Below are 19965 nucleotides of genomic sequence, written 5' to 3'. Positions count from 1 at the left end.
GTGCAGAAGAGGAATAACGAGGTAGTGTTCATGGGTTCATGAGCAGTTCAGAAATCTGATGGCAGAGGGGAAGAAGCTATTCCTAAAACGCTGAGTGTGAATGTTAAGCTAGCATTTAATTAAGCAAGCAATAAGCTAGCAATTAATTCACTGTTCTTCTCTACCTCCTTTTTTAAAGTAGTGAGGTTACATTAGCTAGCCTCCAATTTGTTGGAACTTTTCCAGAGTCTATTGAACTTCAGAAAATGACCAGCAATGCATTCATTATTTCCAAGGACATTTCTTTAAGTAATCTGAAACATGATTAGGCCCCAGCCTTCAATCCTATCAACTTCACTAACAGTACTTCCCTATTAATACTGAATTCATTCAGTTCAACCATCTCATTAGATGCATTTTTCCCCACAATTCTGTGAGGTTATCTGTGTCCAGCTTTCTGAAGGCAGAACCAAATATGTATTTAATTGATCTGCCATTTCTTTATAATATCCCCCTTATCTGACTACAAGGGACCTATATGTGCTTTCACTAATCTTTTTCTCTTCCCATAGCCATAGAAACTTTTATAGTCAGTTTTTATGTTTTCTGCAAGCTTACTCTCATCATTCCCTTTGCCTTGCTTTGCTGAATTCTAAACTGTTCTCAATCCTTGAGTTTGCTGCTTTATCTGGAGATTTTATTTTCTCCTCCTTGATCTAAAACTATCCCTAAGTTCTTTTGTACACCACAGTTGAACCATCTTTTCCCATTTTATATTTTGTGCCCAACAGGAATGAACAATTGTTGCAATTCATAATGTGTTTTTTAAATGCTAGCTATTATTTATCCACTCTTAATCCACGAAGTAACATTCCCCAATCTATCATGGACAACTTGCACCTCATACATGCAGTTTTTCCTTTATTTAGATGGACATAGCTTAGAAAATGTCATACTATTTCTTTGTCAAATGTTTTTGTTAAAAGTATTATGTTAGACAGTTTCAAAAAATTTTATGTACCAAGTGCAACAAAAAATGCACAACAAAGTTAACGCAGAACTCTAATAATCAGAAGTAAATGTCAGCACTACACAAAGATTAATCTTAAAGAAAAATCTGGAAAATTAAGAGTTCTTATAATGTAAGAAAGTCATGTACTTCAAAATGAAATAAATAGATATTCAGTAAGAATTCTGTAATTACCTCTAAAACTGTAAAAGCACCTAAAACAATATAAGATTTCCAGAAACATTTTAAAATGGCTTTTGTTAGATGGGGAATTCGAACTTGCTTCCGTGCCTTCTGGACTTCTTTGTCCCAGTGCCTGCACAAAAGACAAACAGCATAATAGTACCTGTCTCAAAATATCATGGCATTCAATGTCAGCTATAATTGTATGGTACAAAAACAAACTAGATACAAACTGCTGCCACAATTTGTGAAAGGTCTCCAATAATTACCACTTCAATAGAAATCAAATGCAAGGATGAGACATGTTGAACATTCCATGAGTGGCTTCCAACCTGCATTAGATCCCTTTGCAGAAGTGTATCAAAGCCAGGGACTCTCAATCAACATCAAGAACCTAAAATCTTTCATCATCCTATTCAAAGCTCTGCAATAACTACATATACAAGTACTTCCCTTACCTGAGTAGCTACTTTTACCTTAAAACATCTTAAAATTACTGCTTTTTTAAAAGAAGAAAATGTTTTAAAATGATGAAAAGTTTACAAAGGAACCACTGTGATGAGAGCTCTTCTCAGGTTAAAGCTGATCAGTGTGTTCAGTGCATGGTTGCAGGCAGGGCCAGCCTCCATCAGCAAATAAAAGAGAGGCAAGCTTTAGTGGAGGGGCCATTTTGGTGACCAGTTTTTTTTGAGAGTGGGTGTGTTTGAGCTGTGAGCGCAGTGTTTGAGTGTAAGTGCAAGGCTTTGGTTTGTGAGGCTCTGGTGAAAGAAGGCTGAGCAGATCAGAGCAGGTAAGGTTTTCCTCAGAATTACTCTTCCTATTAGAGTAGCTGGAATGACAGTTAGGGCAGTGGCATGTTCCTCCTGCAGGATGTGGGATATCATGGAGATTGCCAGTATCCTTGATAACTTCACCTGTAGGAAGTGTGTCCAGCTGCAGCTCCTGGCTGACCGCGTGAAGTAACTGGATTGTCCGGGATACTGAGAGCATCATAGGATAAGAGTTTCAGCCTGGTGGTTACACCGGAAGTGCAGATGGGAACAATGGGAAAGGTAGAGGGAGCAAGCAGACAGTGCAGGATTCCCCTACAGCCAGTCCCCTCAGAAACCCTTGGATAGCCCTTTGGATACTGCTTGAGAGGAAATGATCTATCAGGGCACAGCAGCAGCAGCCAGGTCAGTGGCACTGTGGCCGGCTCTGAGGCCCAGCAGGGAAGGATGAAGTCAGGAAGGGCAATGGTGATATGAGACTTGATAGTTAGGGGGACAGACAGGAGATTCTGTGGCCATGAAAGAGACACCAGCATGGTGTGTTACCTCCTGGGTGCCAGGGTGGAGGATATCTCAGAGCAGCTGCAGAACATTCTCAAGGGGAAGGGTGAGCAGCCAGAGGTCATGGTTCATATCGGCACCAACGACATTGGTAAAAAGAGGGATGAGGTCCTGCGCAGTAAGCAGAGGGAGTTAGGAAAGAAGCCAAAAAGCAGGACTACAGAGGTTCTCTGGATTACTCCTAGTGCCACGTGCTATTCAGGGCGGGTGTAGAAAGATAGAGCAGTTGAATGCATGGCTGAGGAACTGGTGCAGGGGTCAGGGTTTCAGGTTCTTGGATCATTGGAACCTCTTCTGGGACAGGATGACCTGTACAGGAGCGACGAGTTGCACCTTAACTGGAGGGGAAACCAATATCCTAGCTGGGAAGTTTGCTGGTGCTACTTGGGAGAGTTTAAACTAGTTTGGCAGGGAGATGGGAACCAGAGCACCAGGATGTTGTCCCTAATTAATAGTGCAATTCCCCCCACCCCAACTCTTCCTCCCTTTCTATCTTTTCTAAAACATCAAAACCCTGCACATTAAGCATCCAGTCCTGTCCCTCCTTCAACCAAGTTTCTGTAATGGACACAACATCACAGTTCCAGTTCCTTGAGTGGAGGGTAGATGTCGTGACCAGTAACTCTGCAAGGAAGGATAGGCAGGGACAAGGTAATAGACAAGATGGGATGGATGGGTTGAAGTGTGGTTATTTTAATGCTAGGAGTATTGAGGTAAGGGAGATTCATGAATCAGCACATGGAACTGTGTCCATTACAGAAACTTGGTTGCAAGAGGGACAGGACTGGATGCTTAATGTGCAGGGTTGCGATGTTTTAGAAAAGATAGAGAGGGAGGAAGAAGAGTTGGGGTGGGGAGAGTTGCATTATTAATTAGGGACAACATCACAGCTGCACTCAGTGGGGACATAATGGAGGCTCATTCACTGACTCTATATGGGAAGAACACAGAAATAAGGAAGATGCAATCACTGTGATGGGATTATATGACAGCCTCCCAATAGCCACGACTGACAGAGGCAAGAGATGATATTGCTGGGGCTTTGACCAAGATCTTTGTGTCCTCTCTACCTACAGGTGAGGTCCCAGAGGACTGGTGAGTGGCTAATATTGTTCTGTTATTTAAGACGGGAAATGGAGATAATCTTAGTACCTATAGACCAGTGAGCCTCACGTCAATGGTAGGGAAGCTATTGGAGAGGATTCTTAGGGATAGGATTTATGAGCATTTGGCTGAATTAGGGATAATCAGCATTTCTTTGTGTGGGACAAGTCATGTCTTACTAACTTGATTGGATTTTTTGAGGAGGTGATGAAGGTGATTGAGCATAGAGCTGTGGATGTTGCCTACATGGATTTTAGTAAGGCGTTTGACAAGGTCCCACATGGTAGGTTCATCCAGAAGACTGAGTTGCATGGGATCCACAGTGACTTGGCTGCTTGGATTCAGAAGCGGCTTGCCCATTGAAGGCAGAGGGTAATGGTCGATGGGACTTATTCTGGCTGGAGGCCCATGGTGCGGAACTGTACTGGAACATCTACTGTTTGTGATATATATGGATGAGTCAGTTAGTAAGTTTGCAGACGATACAAAGATACAAAGATACAAAGATTGGTGATACTGTGGATAGTGTAGGTAGGACTTACTCAATGAACAGCAAGGCCCTGGGAGGTGTTGTAGATCAGAGGGACCTTGGAGTACAAATATATGGTTCTCTGAAAGTGAAGTCACAAGTTGACAGGGTGGTGAAGAAGGCTTTTGGCACACTGGCCTTCATGTCTCAAGGTATTGAGTATAAACGTTGGGCAGCCATGGTGCGGTTGTAAAGGACACTGGTGAGGCCACACTTGGAGGTATTGTGTTCAGTTTTGGTCGCCCTGCTATAGCAAAGAGTGCAGAAAATATTTACAAGAATGTTGCCATGACTTGAGGGACTGAGTTATAGGGAGAGGTTAGACACACTAGGACTTTATTCCTTCAAGTTTTGGAGACCGAGAGGTGATCTTATAGAGCTCTTTTATAAAATCATGAGGGGCATAGATAGGGTGAATGCACTCAGTCTTTTTCCCAGGGTTGTGGAATCAAGAACTAGAGGCATAGGTTTAAGGTGAGAGTGGAAAGATTTAATGGGAACTTGAGGGATAACTTTTTTTTACACAAAGGGTGGTATCTAAATGGAAAGAGTTGCCAGAGAAAGTGGTTGAGGCAGGGACAATAACAACTTTTAAAAGACAGTTGGACAGGTACATGAATTGGAAAGGTTTAGAAGGTTATGGGCCAAATGCTGGCAAATGGGAGTAGCTTGCATGGGGATGGTCGGCTTGGACCAGTTGACCAGAAGGGCCTGTTCTATGACTCTAAGTCTGCCAAAGGATAAAGTGGGATATTGGTCAGTTGCAGATTTGGGTAGAGAAATGGGAGATGGAGTTTAATCTGGCAACGTGCGAGGTGTTGCACTTTGGGAGATCAAATGCAATGGGACAGTACATAGTTAATGGCAGGACCCTTAACAGTGTCCACGCACAGAGGGATATAGACTGATGTAGACAGAAGGGACTAGTTTAGTAGGCTTTTAATTATGAGTTTAACTAGTTTAGCACAACACTGCAGGCCGAAGGGCCTGTTCCTGTGCTGTACTGTTCTATGTTCTAAAAATAGTAGTAGGTGATTAAAACAATTATATAGAGTATTATAATTATTATGGTTTTCATCTCAGTTAATATGAAGGAAGGATTTTTTTTAGAGACTCATCTGATTGGTCTCTCTCATGATTTCTCTAGGTTCCCAACTCCAAATATCAATGATGAAGCCAGTGCGATTGTCCCTCCTTTGGGAAGCTGCTTCATTTAGAGTGACCTACAGAGTGACTCCAAAATCCAAATGAACAGCATAACCAGTCCCATTCTTATTTATAGATATGAAGCATGGGTAACTATCAACATCACCTGAAGGAATCTGGAGCGGAAATCAACCAAGTCTCCAACTGGCGAAAACCAGATTGACAGAACCATAATACCTACTACAGTATTTAATTATTTTAATTGCCTCCTGGTGTTTTTGAGCATTTTAATCTTTTAAAAGACAGTAATTCCAACAATTTTATTAGCATTTAATTTTTTAATAATTTGGCCATTTATTAATTTTACAATTCTGACAGTTACAAGCCCCAGAGTGTGGCTAGAGAATAAAACAGAGCATAAGAAAAGTCATATAACAAATGCCAGATTGTTAACATGTGAGAGAATCAAGGTGATTACAGAAAGATCAGAGGGAAAGTACAAAGAAAATAAGAAAAGCATGAGAAAAGACTGACAGAAAATATAAAACAGGAAAAGGGTTGTAAGGAAAGGTGGGGCTGATCAGAGACCATAAAGGAAATTTATTCATGTAACCAGAGAGTAGAAACAATAATCAGAGACAGAATTAAGTTACTTAGCCAAAATGAGGATTGGTGGGGAAAGCTGGTGTGGACTGATTAAATACAGACTAAATTGGTAAATTGTTTTATTACTGCCACATGTACCGAGGTACAGTGAAAAACTGTCTTGCATACCATTCATACAGATCAATTCATTGCAACAGTGCATTGAGGTCATACAAGGTAAAATAACAGAATGCAGAAGAATTACAGTTACAGAGAAAGTGCAGTGCAGATAGACGATAAGGTACAAGGTCATAAAGAGGTAGTTTGTGAGGTCTTATCGCACTAGGGAACCATTCAACAGTCTTATAACAGCGGGACAGAAGCTGTCCCTGAGCCTGGTGGCATGTGCTTTCAGGCTTTTGTATCTTCTGCCTGATGGGAGGGGGGAGAAGAAAGAATGTCCAGGGTTGGTAGGGTCTTTGATTATGCTGGCTGCTTTACTGAGGCAGCGAGAAGTATAGAGAGAGTCCTTGGAGGGGAGGCTGGTTTCAGTGATGTACTGAACTGTGTCCACAACTCTCTGCAGTTTCTTGTGGTCATGGGCAGAGCAGCTGTCTTACCAATCCACGGTGCATCTGGATAGGATGCTTTCTATGGTGCATCGATAAAAATTGGTGAATGTCAAAGGAGAGATGCCAAATTTCTTTAGCTTCCTGAGGAAGTAGAGGCACTAGTGAGCCTTCTTGACCGTGGTGCCTATGTGATCGGACCAGGACAGGCTAGTGGTGATGTTCACTCCTAGGAATGAAGTTCTCAACCCGCTCAACTTCAGCACCATTGATGTAAACAGGAGCATGTGCACTGCCCCCGTTTATGAAGTCAATGACCAGCTCTTTTGTTTTGCTGACATTGAGGGAAAGGTTGTTGTCACAACACCATATCACTAGGCTCTTTATCTCCTTCCTGTACCCCAACTCATCGTTATTTGAGATACGGCCCACTACGGTGATATCATTTGCAAACTTGCAAATCTGGCCACCAGTCATGAGCATATAGGGAGTAGAGTAGGGGGCTGAGGATGCAGCCTTTTGGGGCACCAGTGTTGAGAATAATCATGGCAGAGGTGTTGCTGCCTATCCTCACTGATTGCAGTCTGTTGATCAGGAAGTCACGGATCCAGTTGCATAGGGATGTGTTGAGTCCCAGGTCTAGGAGTTTGGAGATGAGTTTGCTTGGAATTATAGTATTGAAGACTGAGCTGTAGTCAATATACAATAGTCTTTACTGTCCAGATGCTCCAGAGATGAGTGTAGGGCCAGAGAGATGGTGTCTCTCTTGCAGTGGGTCGAGGTTGTCTGGGAGGCTGAAGTTGATGTGTGCCATGAGTAGCATCTCAAAGCACTTCATGATAGTGAATGTCAGAACCACCGGGCAGTAGTCATTAAGGCACGTTACCTTGTTTCTCTTAGGTACTGGTATGATAGTGGTCTCCTTAAACTAAATAATATGTCTAGATATGCTGGAATCTGGAGCAAAAAAAAACTGCTGCAGAAACTCAGCGGGTCGAGCAGCATCTGTGGGAGGGGAAGGAATTGTCAACATTTCGGCAAGACTAAGTGCAGAGCAGGCGACCAATTTGCAGAGCACTTGCACTCTGTCCACAATGACCATCCCGAGTTCCTGATTACATGCCATTTCAACTCTATTCCCATTCCCAAACCAACCTATCCATCCTCAGCCTTTTCCACTGCTAGGGTGAGGCCCAACATAAACTCACACACAACAAAAACAACACCTTGTATTCCATCTGTGTAGTCTACAACCCAATGGCATGAACATTGAATTTTCCAATTTTGGGTAACCCTTACTTTCTCTCTCTCGCTCTCTCTCCTTCCAATCCACCTTCTGGTCTTCTCATTTTTGTCCCCTTTCCCATACTGCGCCTCCAAGTACCTCAACCATTTTCATCCCCCACCCCTCCTGGTTCTATCCACCTACTACCAACACACTTCATTCACAGGATCCTCTCCCCTATCTGGTTCTATCTGCCCTTCACCTCTCCTCTATAATGCTATTATGAGAACGCTGTGACAAAAGAAGCCAGAATATTTATTTGCCCTTTCATGTCTGCCACTTATTTCTTCAAATCTATCATAAAGAAAAAAAGATTATGGGGTAGAATAAACTTCATATTGTCTACAATGCTTCAAAAAGTAGCTCCAAAATTGTATACTGCTTCCAATGCTTGATGAATCTCACACAAACAGTGTTTAATAGTGAGTGCACTTTATCTCAAATATTATCTCAAAACATCCACATCTGCAACAGCATGCAAGGGACCTGAAGGAGAAACTAACTTCAGCAGACCTCGTACTTGCTCTTAAATTTGTAATCTCACTGGAGGATAGCAAACGTTGTGCCTTTATTTAAGAAGGGTTGTAGGGATAGACCTGGTAATTATAGACCCATTAGCCTAACATCCGTGGTAGATTAAGATGCTGGAAAACATTATGAGGGATAAGATATACTTACATTTGGAAAGGCAGGGGTTGATTAGGGGTAGCCAGCACGGCTTCATGCATGGGAGATCTTGTCTTATGAATTTGACTGAGTTTTTTTGACAAAGTGATGAAGAAGGTTGATGAGGGGAGGGCAATAGACGTAGTATATATGATTTCAGTAAGGCCTTGGTAAAGTTCCACATGGTAGGCTGCTCTGGAAGGTTAGGTCGCATGGCATCCAAGGAGAGTCAGCAAACTGGATACAAAATTGGCTAGATGGTAGGAAATAGAGGGTGATGTTTCTCAGACTGGAGGTCTGTGACTAGTAGTGTGCCCCAGAGGTCGGTACTGGGCCTATTGTTATTTGTCATCTATATTAAAGATTTAGATGAGAACATGAGGAATAGTTAGTAAGTTTGCAGATGACACTAAAATAGGTGGTATTGTACACAGTGAAGAGGAGTGTCAAGAATTGCAGTGTGATCTTGATCGGCTGGGGAGGTGGGCTGAGGAATGACAAATGGAATTTAATTCAGATATGGGTGAAGTATTACATCTTGGAAGGACAAATCAAGGTAAGATTTTACATTGAACAGAAGGACTCTAGATACTGTTGTACAACAGAGGTACCTTGGAGTTCAGGTGCATTGTTCCCTTAAAATAGAATCACAGGTTGACAGAGCAGTGAAGGCTTTTGGCATGCTGCTCTTTATCAGTTAGGGCATTGAGAATAGAGTTGGGAGATTATGTTGCGATTGTACAAGATGTTGGTGAGGCCACACTTGGAGTATTGTGTTCAGTTTTGGTCACCATGTTGCAGGAAGAATGTGATTAAAATGGAAAGAGTGCACAAAGGATGAACAAGGATGTTGCCAGGTCTCAAGGTATGGAGTTATAGAGAGAGGTTAGACAGCTGGGCCTTTACTCCTTGAAGCGAAGGAGACTGTGGGGTGATCTCACGGTGGTGTATAAAATCATGAGGGGCATAGATAGGGTGAGCGATCTTTTTTCCAGGGTTGGGAATCGAAAACTAGAGGACATAGTTTTAAGGTTAGAGGTGAAAGGTTTAATAAGAACCTGAGGGGCAACTGTTTTTTTTTACACAGCAGGTGGTAGATTTCTGGAAACAGCTGCCAGAGGAAGTGATTGAGGCAGGTACATCAGATACATTTAAAAAGTATGTGGACAGGTACATGGATGATAAGAGTTTAGAGGGATATGGGCCAAGTGCTGGGAAATTGGATTAGCTTGAGTATACATCTTGGTCGGCATGGACACATATAGGCTGAAGGGCCTTTTTTCCATGCTGTACAACTCTATGACTCTATAACACCTGGAGGAAACACATATGGTCACAGAGAGAACATGCAAATTTCACACAGAGAGCACCAGAAGTCAGGATTGAACCCAAGTCACTGGCGCCATGAGGCAGCAGCTCTACCAGCTGCATCACGGTGCTGCCCTTAGCCCAGAACAGTTTCAGTCTCCTTAACTGAAACTTCTGTAGCCTGGCATCAAAGACAACAACACTGAATACCTCTCTTCTCAATGCCAATGATCCTTATGCCATTATAAGACTTCCTCATTGCTAGAATTTCCAATGTGTAGTTTTGTGTGCCATAAGCCAAGCTCTATGGGAAGCAGTCCTCTAACAGTTGACTACTGAAATAAGTGGTTCAGAAATGTCAGAAAATTTATGACACGGGAGAATGTTCCACAATTGTGTCAGGACTGGTACAGTGAAATTCTGATAATCCTCTATCTGATAGTTTGGAAATCCTGATAGTTCGGTACCTGGCTTACTGGACTCATGCTCCCTGTAACGTAGTGAGGTCACTGATTCCACCCTCCATTTATTACACCAAGGTCCTGTTTCCCATGCTCCTTTTAACATGCAGAGGCCCTAGTTCCCACATTCCCTCTAGCACAGTTCCCAATCCACCTTTAGGCTCCAATTCCCAAATACTCTTTAAACTCACCCAGACTCCATTTCCCAGGCACTCTTTAAACTTATTGGGACCCTGCTTCACCCACACACTTTAAACCCATCTGGGCCCAGTTCTCGTGCTACCTTTAAACTTGGTCATTCTGAAAGGGGTAAGTAAATAAGCCAGAGACATGGTTAACATGTAGGGAGTACTTCAAAAAGAAATTAGGTAGGCAAAGAAAGGGTACTGGCAGACAATATTAAAGAAAATTCCAAAGCATTTTGTAAGTATATTAAGAGCAAGAGGGTAGGGAAACAGTATGGCCCATCAGGGACCAAATGAGCAACAGAGGATGTGAGTCAGAGGATGTGGGTCAGGTATTAAGTAAATACTTTTCATCTGTATTCACTGAGGAGAAAAACATTTTACAGTAATTTGATAATACGTCACCTTTGGGATTTTAGTGGTGCTGAACTAGCAGATTTTCTAAATTATAGGATGTTACCTACCTGAGAGAGTCGCATTTGCCTGTTTGGCCCATATCCCTCTAAACCTTTCCTATCCATGGACCTATATAAATGTCTTTCAAACACTGTACTCCTCTCCGCCACTTCCTCTGACAGCTCATTCTATATACCCACCATTCTCTGTGTGGAAAAACTTGCCCTTCATGTCTCCTTTAAATCTTTCTCCTCTCACCTTAAGCCTATGCCCACCAGATTTAGATTTCCCTACCCTGACCATTCACCTTTATCTATGCCTCTCATCATTTCATACACTTTAATAAGGTCACTCCAGTCTCTCCTTATAACTCTAACCTTCCAGTCCTGGTAGCATCCTCGTGATTCTTTTCTGTACCTTAATGACATCCTACCTATTGCTAGGCAACAGAACGGCACATAATATTCCAAGTGCAGACTCACCAACATCTTGTACAACTGCAACTTGACAAACCAACTCTTGTACACAGTGCCCTGACCGATGACGGCAAGTGTGCCAAACACTTCCACCACCCTGTCTGCCTGTGTCACCACCTTCAGGGAACTACATACAAGTACCCCTAGGTACTTCTGTTCTACAACACTCTTCAGGGTCCTACCCCGATTTAACTTCTAAAAATGTAACACTTCACACTGGTCAGAGTTAAATTCCATCTTCCATTCCTTGGACCAATTTCCCATTTGATCTAGATCCTGTTTTAACCTTAGATGACCTTCCTCACTCTCCACTATAGCACCAATTTTGGTGTCATCTGCAAACTTACTAACCGTGCCACTTACATTCTCACCCAAAGCATTAATATATATGACAGGCAACAGGGGACCCAGCACCAATCCCTGCAGCATACCACTGGTCATAGGCCTCCACTCTGAAAAACAATCCTCCACTACCACACCCTGACTCCTACCACCAAGCCAATTTTGTATCCAACTAGCTAGCTCACCTTGGATCCCTTGTGATCTAACCTTCCATACTAGCCTACCACGCGGGACCTTGTCAAAGGCCTTATTAAAGTCCACGTGGACGATGTCTACTGCCCTAGCCTCATCCATGCTTTCAATCAAGTCTTTAAAATACTCAATTAAATTTGTGAGAGACAATATCTCATACTTTCACTTTCTTTTGTACATGTTACACAGAAATAAAATACATTTTCCAATGAAACCTTTGAGATAAAAAGGAATGGAAGATATATAAGCATCATGGACTCCAGTTGCAGCGGCAAATCTACCGACATTCCTGACCCCTGGTGTTCTGGATGCACGTCTGGCCCACAGTCCAGACCCCGGCCCAGCTGCACTTCAGACCCCTAGCTCTGGCTGCACACCCACATGCAATCTGACCCCTAATGCATGAACCAAATACCAGATTTCCAAGCCATTGGAATTTAATTGGAGTTTTACTGTAGTTGGAGATTTTAGGGAAGGGGATATTCTAGGTTTTGTTGCTGTTAATGGCAGGGAGGTGAAGTATCAACATCCCAGGCACAGTTGGACATAATTGGCTGGATCTCATTAATTTACTGGTTATGTAACCAATCAGATTCTTCCAGTGATCAGCTGCCAGGTGGGAATGTCTATGGCTGAAGGACCAACTAGGGACTGGCCTACAGCAATTCACAAAAATGACAGGGGCCAAGTTAGGTTACCAGCAAAAAAACACGGGGGGGAGAGGGGGGTAGTGGGGAAGATTTCGGGGTGGGGGGGGGGGGGTCACAGGTTTTGAAGTGGATGTGTAGTGACTAATTGTAGTGGATTTGCATAAATACCTGAGTAAGCACACCTGCCATCCCTGACTCACCAGCAGTGCTATCAAAAAGCACTTGCCTTCTTGATGCAGCTGCTCATTTCTAGAATTAGCTGTCATATCTCCTGGGCACTGTATAACCTGGCCATTCAGCATTAAATTTAATCATGCTCCCAATTGCACCAAATATGATAATGAGATGCCCTTCTTCTCAAGGGAGACTCTCAGTCATGCTATGTAAAACACTTCTAGAAAATCAAAGCAAAAGCACATTGGCACCAAGCTGGGGTTGAGATTGTATTATTTGAAACTTAATTTGTAAAAACACTTTCTCAGCATTTATGGGGGAATGAAGGGTTTTAAAATTTCCTTCACCCTTCAATATTTCTCCTGGGGTAGGAAGATTAATTTACACATAGCTTTATGATACTCTTCACTAGTTCCTCCTCCAGGGGACTGTTGAGGTTAAAAAGTACCTTAAGCCAATGAAATTTCTGCTGAGGTCGATTGTTACATCAATAGAGCCTTCAGTGTATTTCTCACTGAAGTGCTTTTGCAGATATTAAAATACTCCACTCAAACAAGACTATTTTGATTAGAGTTCTACATAACATTAGGTACCAAGTCAAGCTTAATGTCAAAGTTCTTCAGCTGGGTATGAAATCACTACTGACAAAGCCTCTAAAGACAATGAATAAACTGCTGTAAGTCACACAAACAGCATCAAATAGTTACAGAGTCATAAAATCTTTAGAGCAGTACAGTCCACATGCACCTGTCCAAGGATCTCTTAAGTGTTGTTATTGTACCTGCCTCAACCATTTCCTATGGCAGCTTGTTCCACATACACACCACTGCCTGTGTGAAGAAGTTGCCCCTCAGATCCCTTTTAAATTTTTCCTTTCTCACCTTAAACCTATGTGCTCTAGTTTTTCATTCCCTTTCCCTGGGAAAAATACCGGTGTTTTCACCCTATTCATGCCCCTCATGATTTTATACACTTCTCTAAGTCTCCTGCGCTCCAATAAAGTCCTAACCTACCCAACCTCTCCCTATAACTCAGGCCAGGGTGACATTCTTGTAAAGCTTCTTTGCACTCTTTGACATAGAATATTACAGCACAGTACAGGCCTTTCAGCCCACAATGTGGCACCTACATTTTATCCTGCTCTAAGATCTATCTAACCCTTCCCTCCCACATAGCCCCCCATTTCTCTATCATTCACGTGTCTATCTGAGAGTCTCTTAAATATCTCTAATGTATCTGCCCCCACAACCTCTGCCAGCAGTGCGTTCCACGCACCCACCACCCTCTGTGTAAAAAAACTTAGCCCTGACATCCCCCTTATATCTTCCTCCAATCGCCTTAAAATTATGTCCCCTCATGTTAGCCATTGTCACCCTGGGCGACATCTTTCCTACGACGGGATAACTAAATGACAGTTGTAAATAATCACTGAAATGAACAGAGTTTCTAAAAAGTCTGAAATTTGATATTGATACTTTTCTGTTGCTAAATAGCACTGGTTTTTCAAGAAAAGTAAGTTTATACATCCACCACCTCCAGCGTATATTAGAAAACTGAGAGGAAGATGGTTTGCAAGCATTGTGTGAGGATGCCAATTTCAGGGGCAGGGATCAATGAGGAGTGCAGAAGCGCACACCAAGTACAGCATCAGGTGCACCTAAAAATGAGGTACCAACCTAGTGAGCTGTAACACAAAACTGCATGCATTCTAGGCAAGAAAACTGCATGTAATACAGAGAGCAAAGCAGTCCCACAGTCAAGAGATCAGGTTAAAGCTCCGCAATCCTACCAAATCTCATGGTGACTGGTGGCAGAAAATTCTTCTCCTTAGGCAATCCCTCATGATTGAGGATGCCTTGCTTCCACTCTAGGTTGTAGGTTCTGAGGTGGTTGATAGGATCAATAAGGAATCTGCCAGATAGGTAGCATTAGAGCCACAAAAATGCCAGGCAATGACCATAGAATAACAGAGATAAACAGCACAGATAAAGACCCTTTAGCCAGAGTCTGCACCGACCATCATTCACCCATTTTTACACTAATCCAACCCCAACCCATTTTCCCATATTCCCATCCCACATGCTATTGCTCACCCACGCTAGGAAGAATTTACTGAGGCCAAATAACCTACCAATCCACATATTTTTGAAATGTAGGAGGAAACCAGAGCACTTGGACAAAACCCAGACAGTCCACAGGGAGAATCTACAAACTCTACATAGACAGTGCCAGTAGTCAATAATCAGGGCCAATGGAATGAGAGGCAGCAGCTCAACTAGCTGCACCAATGTGCTGCCCACTGTTCTCTCACAAAAGAGAGTCTGACCACACTTCCTTGACATTGTGACCAAATTCCTCACCATCAACATGCTGGGGCATCACAATGACCAGAAACATAAGTACAATGACTAGAAGGGCAGACCAGAGACTGGGTATCCTGTGGAAAATGATTCACTTCCTGATGCTCAGAAGACTTTCCATTATCGACAAAGCACAAGTCCATAGCATGAAGGGATACAGTCTAATTGTTTGGATGAATGAAGATCTAACGACACTTAAAAAGCTCAGCACCACCAAGGACAAAGCAACCCACTTGATTTGCACCCAGTCACCACGTAAACATTTATTCCCTCTACTACTAGTGCATCATGGCCACAGTGCACACCACTGTCAAAATGCATTGCAGTTACTCTTCTGGACTTCTCCAACAGCACCTCTCAAACCCCACTTACCATTGTTAACAGCATTATGGCAGTAACATTACCATTATAGCCAGAACAACTGTAACAGTTCATGAACATGGCTCGCCCGCACCTCTTCGAGGGGATCACAAGTGAGATCCACATGCCAAAAAATGAATAAGTAAAACTCAAGACAGTTAGTTTAATAACTACATTAGCTACAATGATGTTGTATACACATTATGAATTCTAAAGGAACAGGAAATATTATTTACCTTTGCAGTTCTTCTCCCAATCTCTCAGATCCATCTTCTGGGAGAACTTTGTACAGGTCATTTTCTTCTAGTCTCCTTTTATAACCAATTTGGAACAGTGGATTGAGCCAACTATCAGTTGAAAAAACAAAAAAAGATAATTCAAATAATTCATCTGTTACCACAGATTTTAAACACGTCTGATTTTAATCGTATATCATGTATAAAATGCATTGAAAATAGTAATGTACAGAAGATAAACAGTTCAATAAAACAGATAAACAGAAATTGTGGAAATAAACTTTAAGAGTGATATCACACTCTTATAACATCCCAAGTTTTTCTCACCCATGAATTACCTTTGACAATGCCTATTTTAGAGTCATCTGCAAACTTACTATCTATTCCTTGTATATTCTCATCTAAATCTTTAACATAGATGACAAATAACAATGAGCCCAGCACCAACTCCTGGGGCACACTACTAGTCACAGACCTCGAGTCTGAAAAACATCTTTCCACCGTCACCCTGTTTCCTACCATCCAGCCAATTTTGCATCCAATTTGCTGACTCTCCTTGGATGCCACATGATCTAACCTTCCAGAGATCGGTCTACCTTCATACATCTTAATGCATGCAACAGCTCTTCTACTGCAATATGGACTGCTCCCAGAACATCTCCATAAACTTTGTCAGGTTAGCAAGTCTTCATATCTTTCTCCATGCTGAAAACAGAGGAGAAATAATCACTGAGAACTCTGCCCATCTCCAGCGGCTCCACACATAGATTTCTGTCTTGGTCTTTGAGGGGCCCTATTCTCTCCCTCGTCACTCTTTTTCCCTTAAAAAAATCTCTTAGGATTCTCCTTAATTTTCTCTTCCAAAGCCATCTCATGACCCCACTGCGGATCATCAGGGATGTGCCAGTGATGTATTGGGCTGAGTCCACTAGTCTCTGAAGCTTCTTACATTCCTGCGTATTCGAACTGTCGTACCAGACCATGATGCAACCAGTCAGGAAAAGATGTTGTTACTAATCCTCACTGATTGAGGTCTGCCGATGACGAAGTCGAGGATCCAGTTGCAGAGGGAGGTACTGCAGAGGGAGGACTTGAAGCCTGATGATGAGTTTGGATGAGATGATTGTGTTGAACACCAAGCTGTAGTTGATGAAGAGCAGCCTGATGTATGTGTTCCTGTCGTCCAGATGGTCCGGAGCAGATTGAAGAGCTACCAGATGGTAGTCATTGAGGCAGGTCATCACGCTCTTCTTGGGCATTGGTACAATGGGTCCCTTTTTGAAGCAGGTCGGAACCTTAGACTACAGAAGCGAGAGGTTGAATATGTCCGTAAATACTCCAGCTATTTGGTCCTCACAGATCTTTAATACTCAGCCAGGTACACTGTCCGGACCAGACATCTTTTGTGGATTCACCCTCTTGAAGGATGCCCAGACGTCGGCCTCAGATACTGATATTACAGGGTCATCGGGAGATGTGAGGGCTCGTGTGGGTGTGTCATAGTTCTTCCTATTGAAGCGTGCATAAAAATGATAGGTCGGTGCCACTTATCCAACCTGATCTCCTTGCAGGAAGTAATACTGTGCAGGCCCTGCCACAGCTGTCGAGCATCTTTCTGTGATTCCAGTTTAATCCGAAATTGCCTCTTTACGTTCGCAAATGGCCTTTTGGAGGTTGTACCTGGACTTCTTATAGTGACTGTGGATTGCTAACCCTAAACACCACAGATCTAGCCCTCAGCAGATTACGAATCTCCTGGTTCATCCAGGGCTTCTAGTTGGAGAAGACTCAGAATGTTTTTGTGGGTACACACTCATCCATGCGTGTCCTTTATGAAATCGGCGATGACCGTGCCATATCCTTAAACATGGCTCAGCCCACTGACTCAAAGTAATCCCGAGTTCACTCTTGCTCTTCACCAGTGCTGTGCTCTTCAGTCTCCATTTGTACACAGGCAGAAGAAGCACAGTCAGTTGGTAGGATGGAGCGGTAGGCATCCTTGATGGTGGTATAGCAGTGGTTGAGTGTGTTGGATCCTCCAATATTGCAGGTGATGTGTTGATAGTAGTTAGGCAGAGACTTCTTCAGGCTAGCCTAATTAAACTCTCCGCCATGATGTGACAGGCATTGGGGTACACTGCTTCGCTCTTGTTGATTGCAGCACTTAGTTCCTCAAGTGCTAGCTGGATGTCTGCCTGAGATGAGAACTCCCGCGATAGGTAGAATGGTCAGCACTTCACTGCCAGCTGTTCCAGATCAGAGGAGCAGGAACGGGACAAGACTGCCACGTCCATGCACCACGACGAGTTTATCATAAAGAAGAGGCCACAGCCTTTTCCCTTACCCAATGCTGCTGTCAGGTCATTGCAGGCACATTGTATAAATATCCCAATTGATCTTAAGAAAATTGTTTTCTAACTTATCTATATGTTGCTCCCTACCTCTTGACTGCAAGTTCAAGCTAAGACTGACAAAAGCATGAGAACATGTCACCCCCATGCACATTTTCATAATCGTGGATTACATCCAGATCAAGCAAGAGCATTTCCACAACTGGCAAATCAAATACACGTGATTGAAGACATCCAACTCAAACAAAATTATCATATTTTTAATTTATGCCCTAAACTAAATTTTTCTGGATATATCTTGAATCATCCATGACAACATGACATGCCATCAAACAGATCTCAGACTTTGGAGACACAAGAGACTGCAGATGCTGGAAATCTCCTCTTTCTATCACCTCACCTCCCCCGAGCTGTCCAACCCACTACCCTCCTCTGACCCCAGATCCAACCCTAGCTGGTCTTCACCATCCTTTCCGGCCTCCCCCTGAGGAAAAAACGTTCTGTCCTCAGCAGGGGCCTCACCTCCATTCCCCTGCGCCAGCACCTCAATGAAATCTGCATCCGCCATGACGGCGAGCTCTTCTTTTATCACCTCTATGCCTATTTCTTCGGCAAGAAGTCTCCACCCCCAACTCCTTCTCCCACCTCAAGCCCTCCTCATCTTGAATACCCACTTCTGCCCTCTGTGGATCTTTTTATTTCAAATTGCCAACAGGAAATCAAATGTCTCAATCTCACCACACCTCTCACCCACTCCAACTTCACCCCCTCTGAATGCACTGCTCTCCACTCTCTCCATATCAATCCCAACCTCACCAAGGGAGATGCTGTTATAGTCTGGTGGACTGACCTCTACCTTGCAGAGGCCAGAAAGCAGCTCTCGAACACCTCCTCTTCCCTACCCCTGGACCAGGACCCCACCAAGGATCATCAGACCACTGTCTCCTATATCATCACCTCTGGAGATCTCCCCTCCACAGCCTCCAACCTCTTTGTTCCCCAATCCAGTACTGCCCATTTCTACCTCCAACCCAAGATTCACAAGTAAAGCTGATAGGGCCAGTATTTCTGCCGCTCCAGCCCTACCAAACTCATCTCTTCATATCTTGACTCCATCTTGTCCCCCCAGTCCAGTCCCTTTGTTTGCACCTACATCCGTGACACCTCACCTGCTCTCTACCACTTCAACAACTTTCAGTTCCCTGGCCCCGACCACCTCATTTTCACCATGGACGTCCAGACCCTGTACACTTCTATCCCCCATTAGGAAGGCCTCAGAGCTCTCCATTTCTTTCTGGGAAACAGACCCACCAGAACCCCTCCACCACCACCCTCCTGCCTCTGGCAGAACTTGTGCTTATCCTCAACATCTTCTCTTTAGGCTCCTCCCACTTTCTCCAAACCAAAGGTGTAGCCATGGGCACTCGTATGGACCCCAGTTATGCCTGCCTTTTCATTGGCTATGCAGAACAATCCATGTTCCAAATCTACCCCGGCACTGCTCCCTATCTCTTTCTCCACTTCATTGACAACTGCATTGATGCTGCTTCCTGCACATGTCTGGAGCTCGTCAATTTCATCAACTTCACTACCAACTTCCACCCTGCCCACAAGTGCACTCAACCCTATAATCGCACAAAGTGTTTCACCTCACCCTACACCTCCTCCCTCACAATCATCCAGGGCCCTAAACTTCCCTTCCAGGTGAGGTAGCCTCTCACAGGTAAACCCTGCTGTGTTATTTATTGCACATGGTGCTCCCACTGTAGCCTCCTCTACATCAGTGAGACTGGGCGCTGATTGGGTAACCACCAAGCACCTTAGTTCTGTCCGCCATACCAGCTGAGATCTCCCAGCGGCCTGGCAATTTAATTCCACTTTCCATTCCCACACAACATGTCCGTCCACAGCCTCCTCCACTACTAGGTCAAGGCTAAAGCAAATTCGAGGAATGGCACCTCATATTCTGCCTGGGCAGTCTCCAACCTAGCGGCACAACTGCTCCCCCGTTCCTCTTCTCCTTTTTTCTTCTCTCTCTCCTCCTGATCCAAATGGCCCCCATCACCCTATTTCTTTCCCCTCCCCCAC

At 43.5% G+C, this 19965-nt stretch overlaps 1 protein-coding gene across 4 annotated transcripts in view; it reads right to left on the bottom strand.

Annotated features, from left to right (window-relative positions):
* abcc4 (ATP-binding cassette, sub-family C (CFTR/MRP), member 4) overlaps positions 1–19965 on the bottom strand; it is a 353844-nt gene that overhangs the window by 290874 nt on the left and 43005 nt on the right. For all 4 annotated transcript variants that reach the window (XM_052025926.1, XM_052025927.1, XM_052025928.1 and 1 more), the window contains exons 2-3: positions 15527–15637; positions 1184–1304 (exon numbers count right to left, since the gene is read on the bottom strand). In XM_052025926.1, the coding sequence (XP_051881886.1) occupies positions 1184–1304; positions 15527–15637 (232 nt within the window). The remainder of the gene's footprint in view (positions 1–1183; positions 1305–15526; positions 15638–19965) is intronic.

Source organism: Pristis pectinata, chromosome 11 (genome assembly GCF_009764475.1).
Source record: "Pristis pectinata isolate sPriPec2 chromosome 11, sPriPec2.1.pri, whole genome shotgun sequence".
Taxonomy (NCBI): domain Eukaryota; kingdom Metazoa; phylum Chordata; class Chondrichthyes; order Rhinopristiformes; family Pristidae; genus Pristis; species Pristis pectinata.
This window is presented reverse-complemented; position numbering and strand designations above follow the sequence as displayed.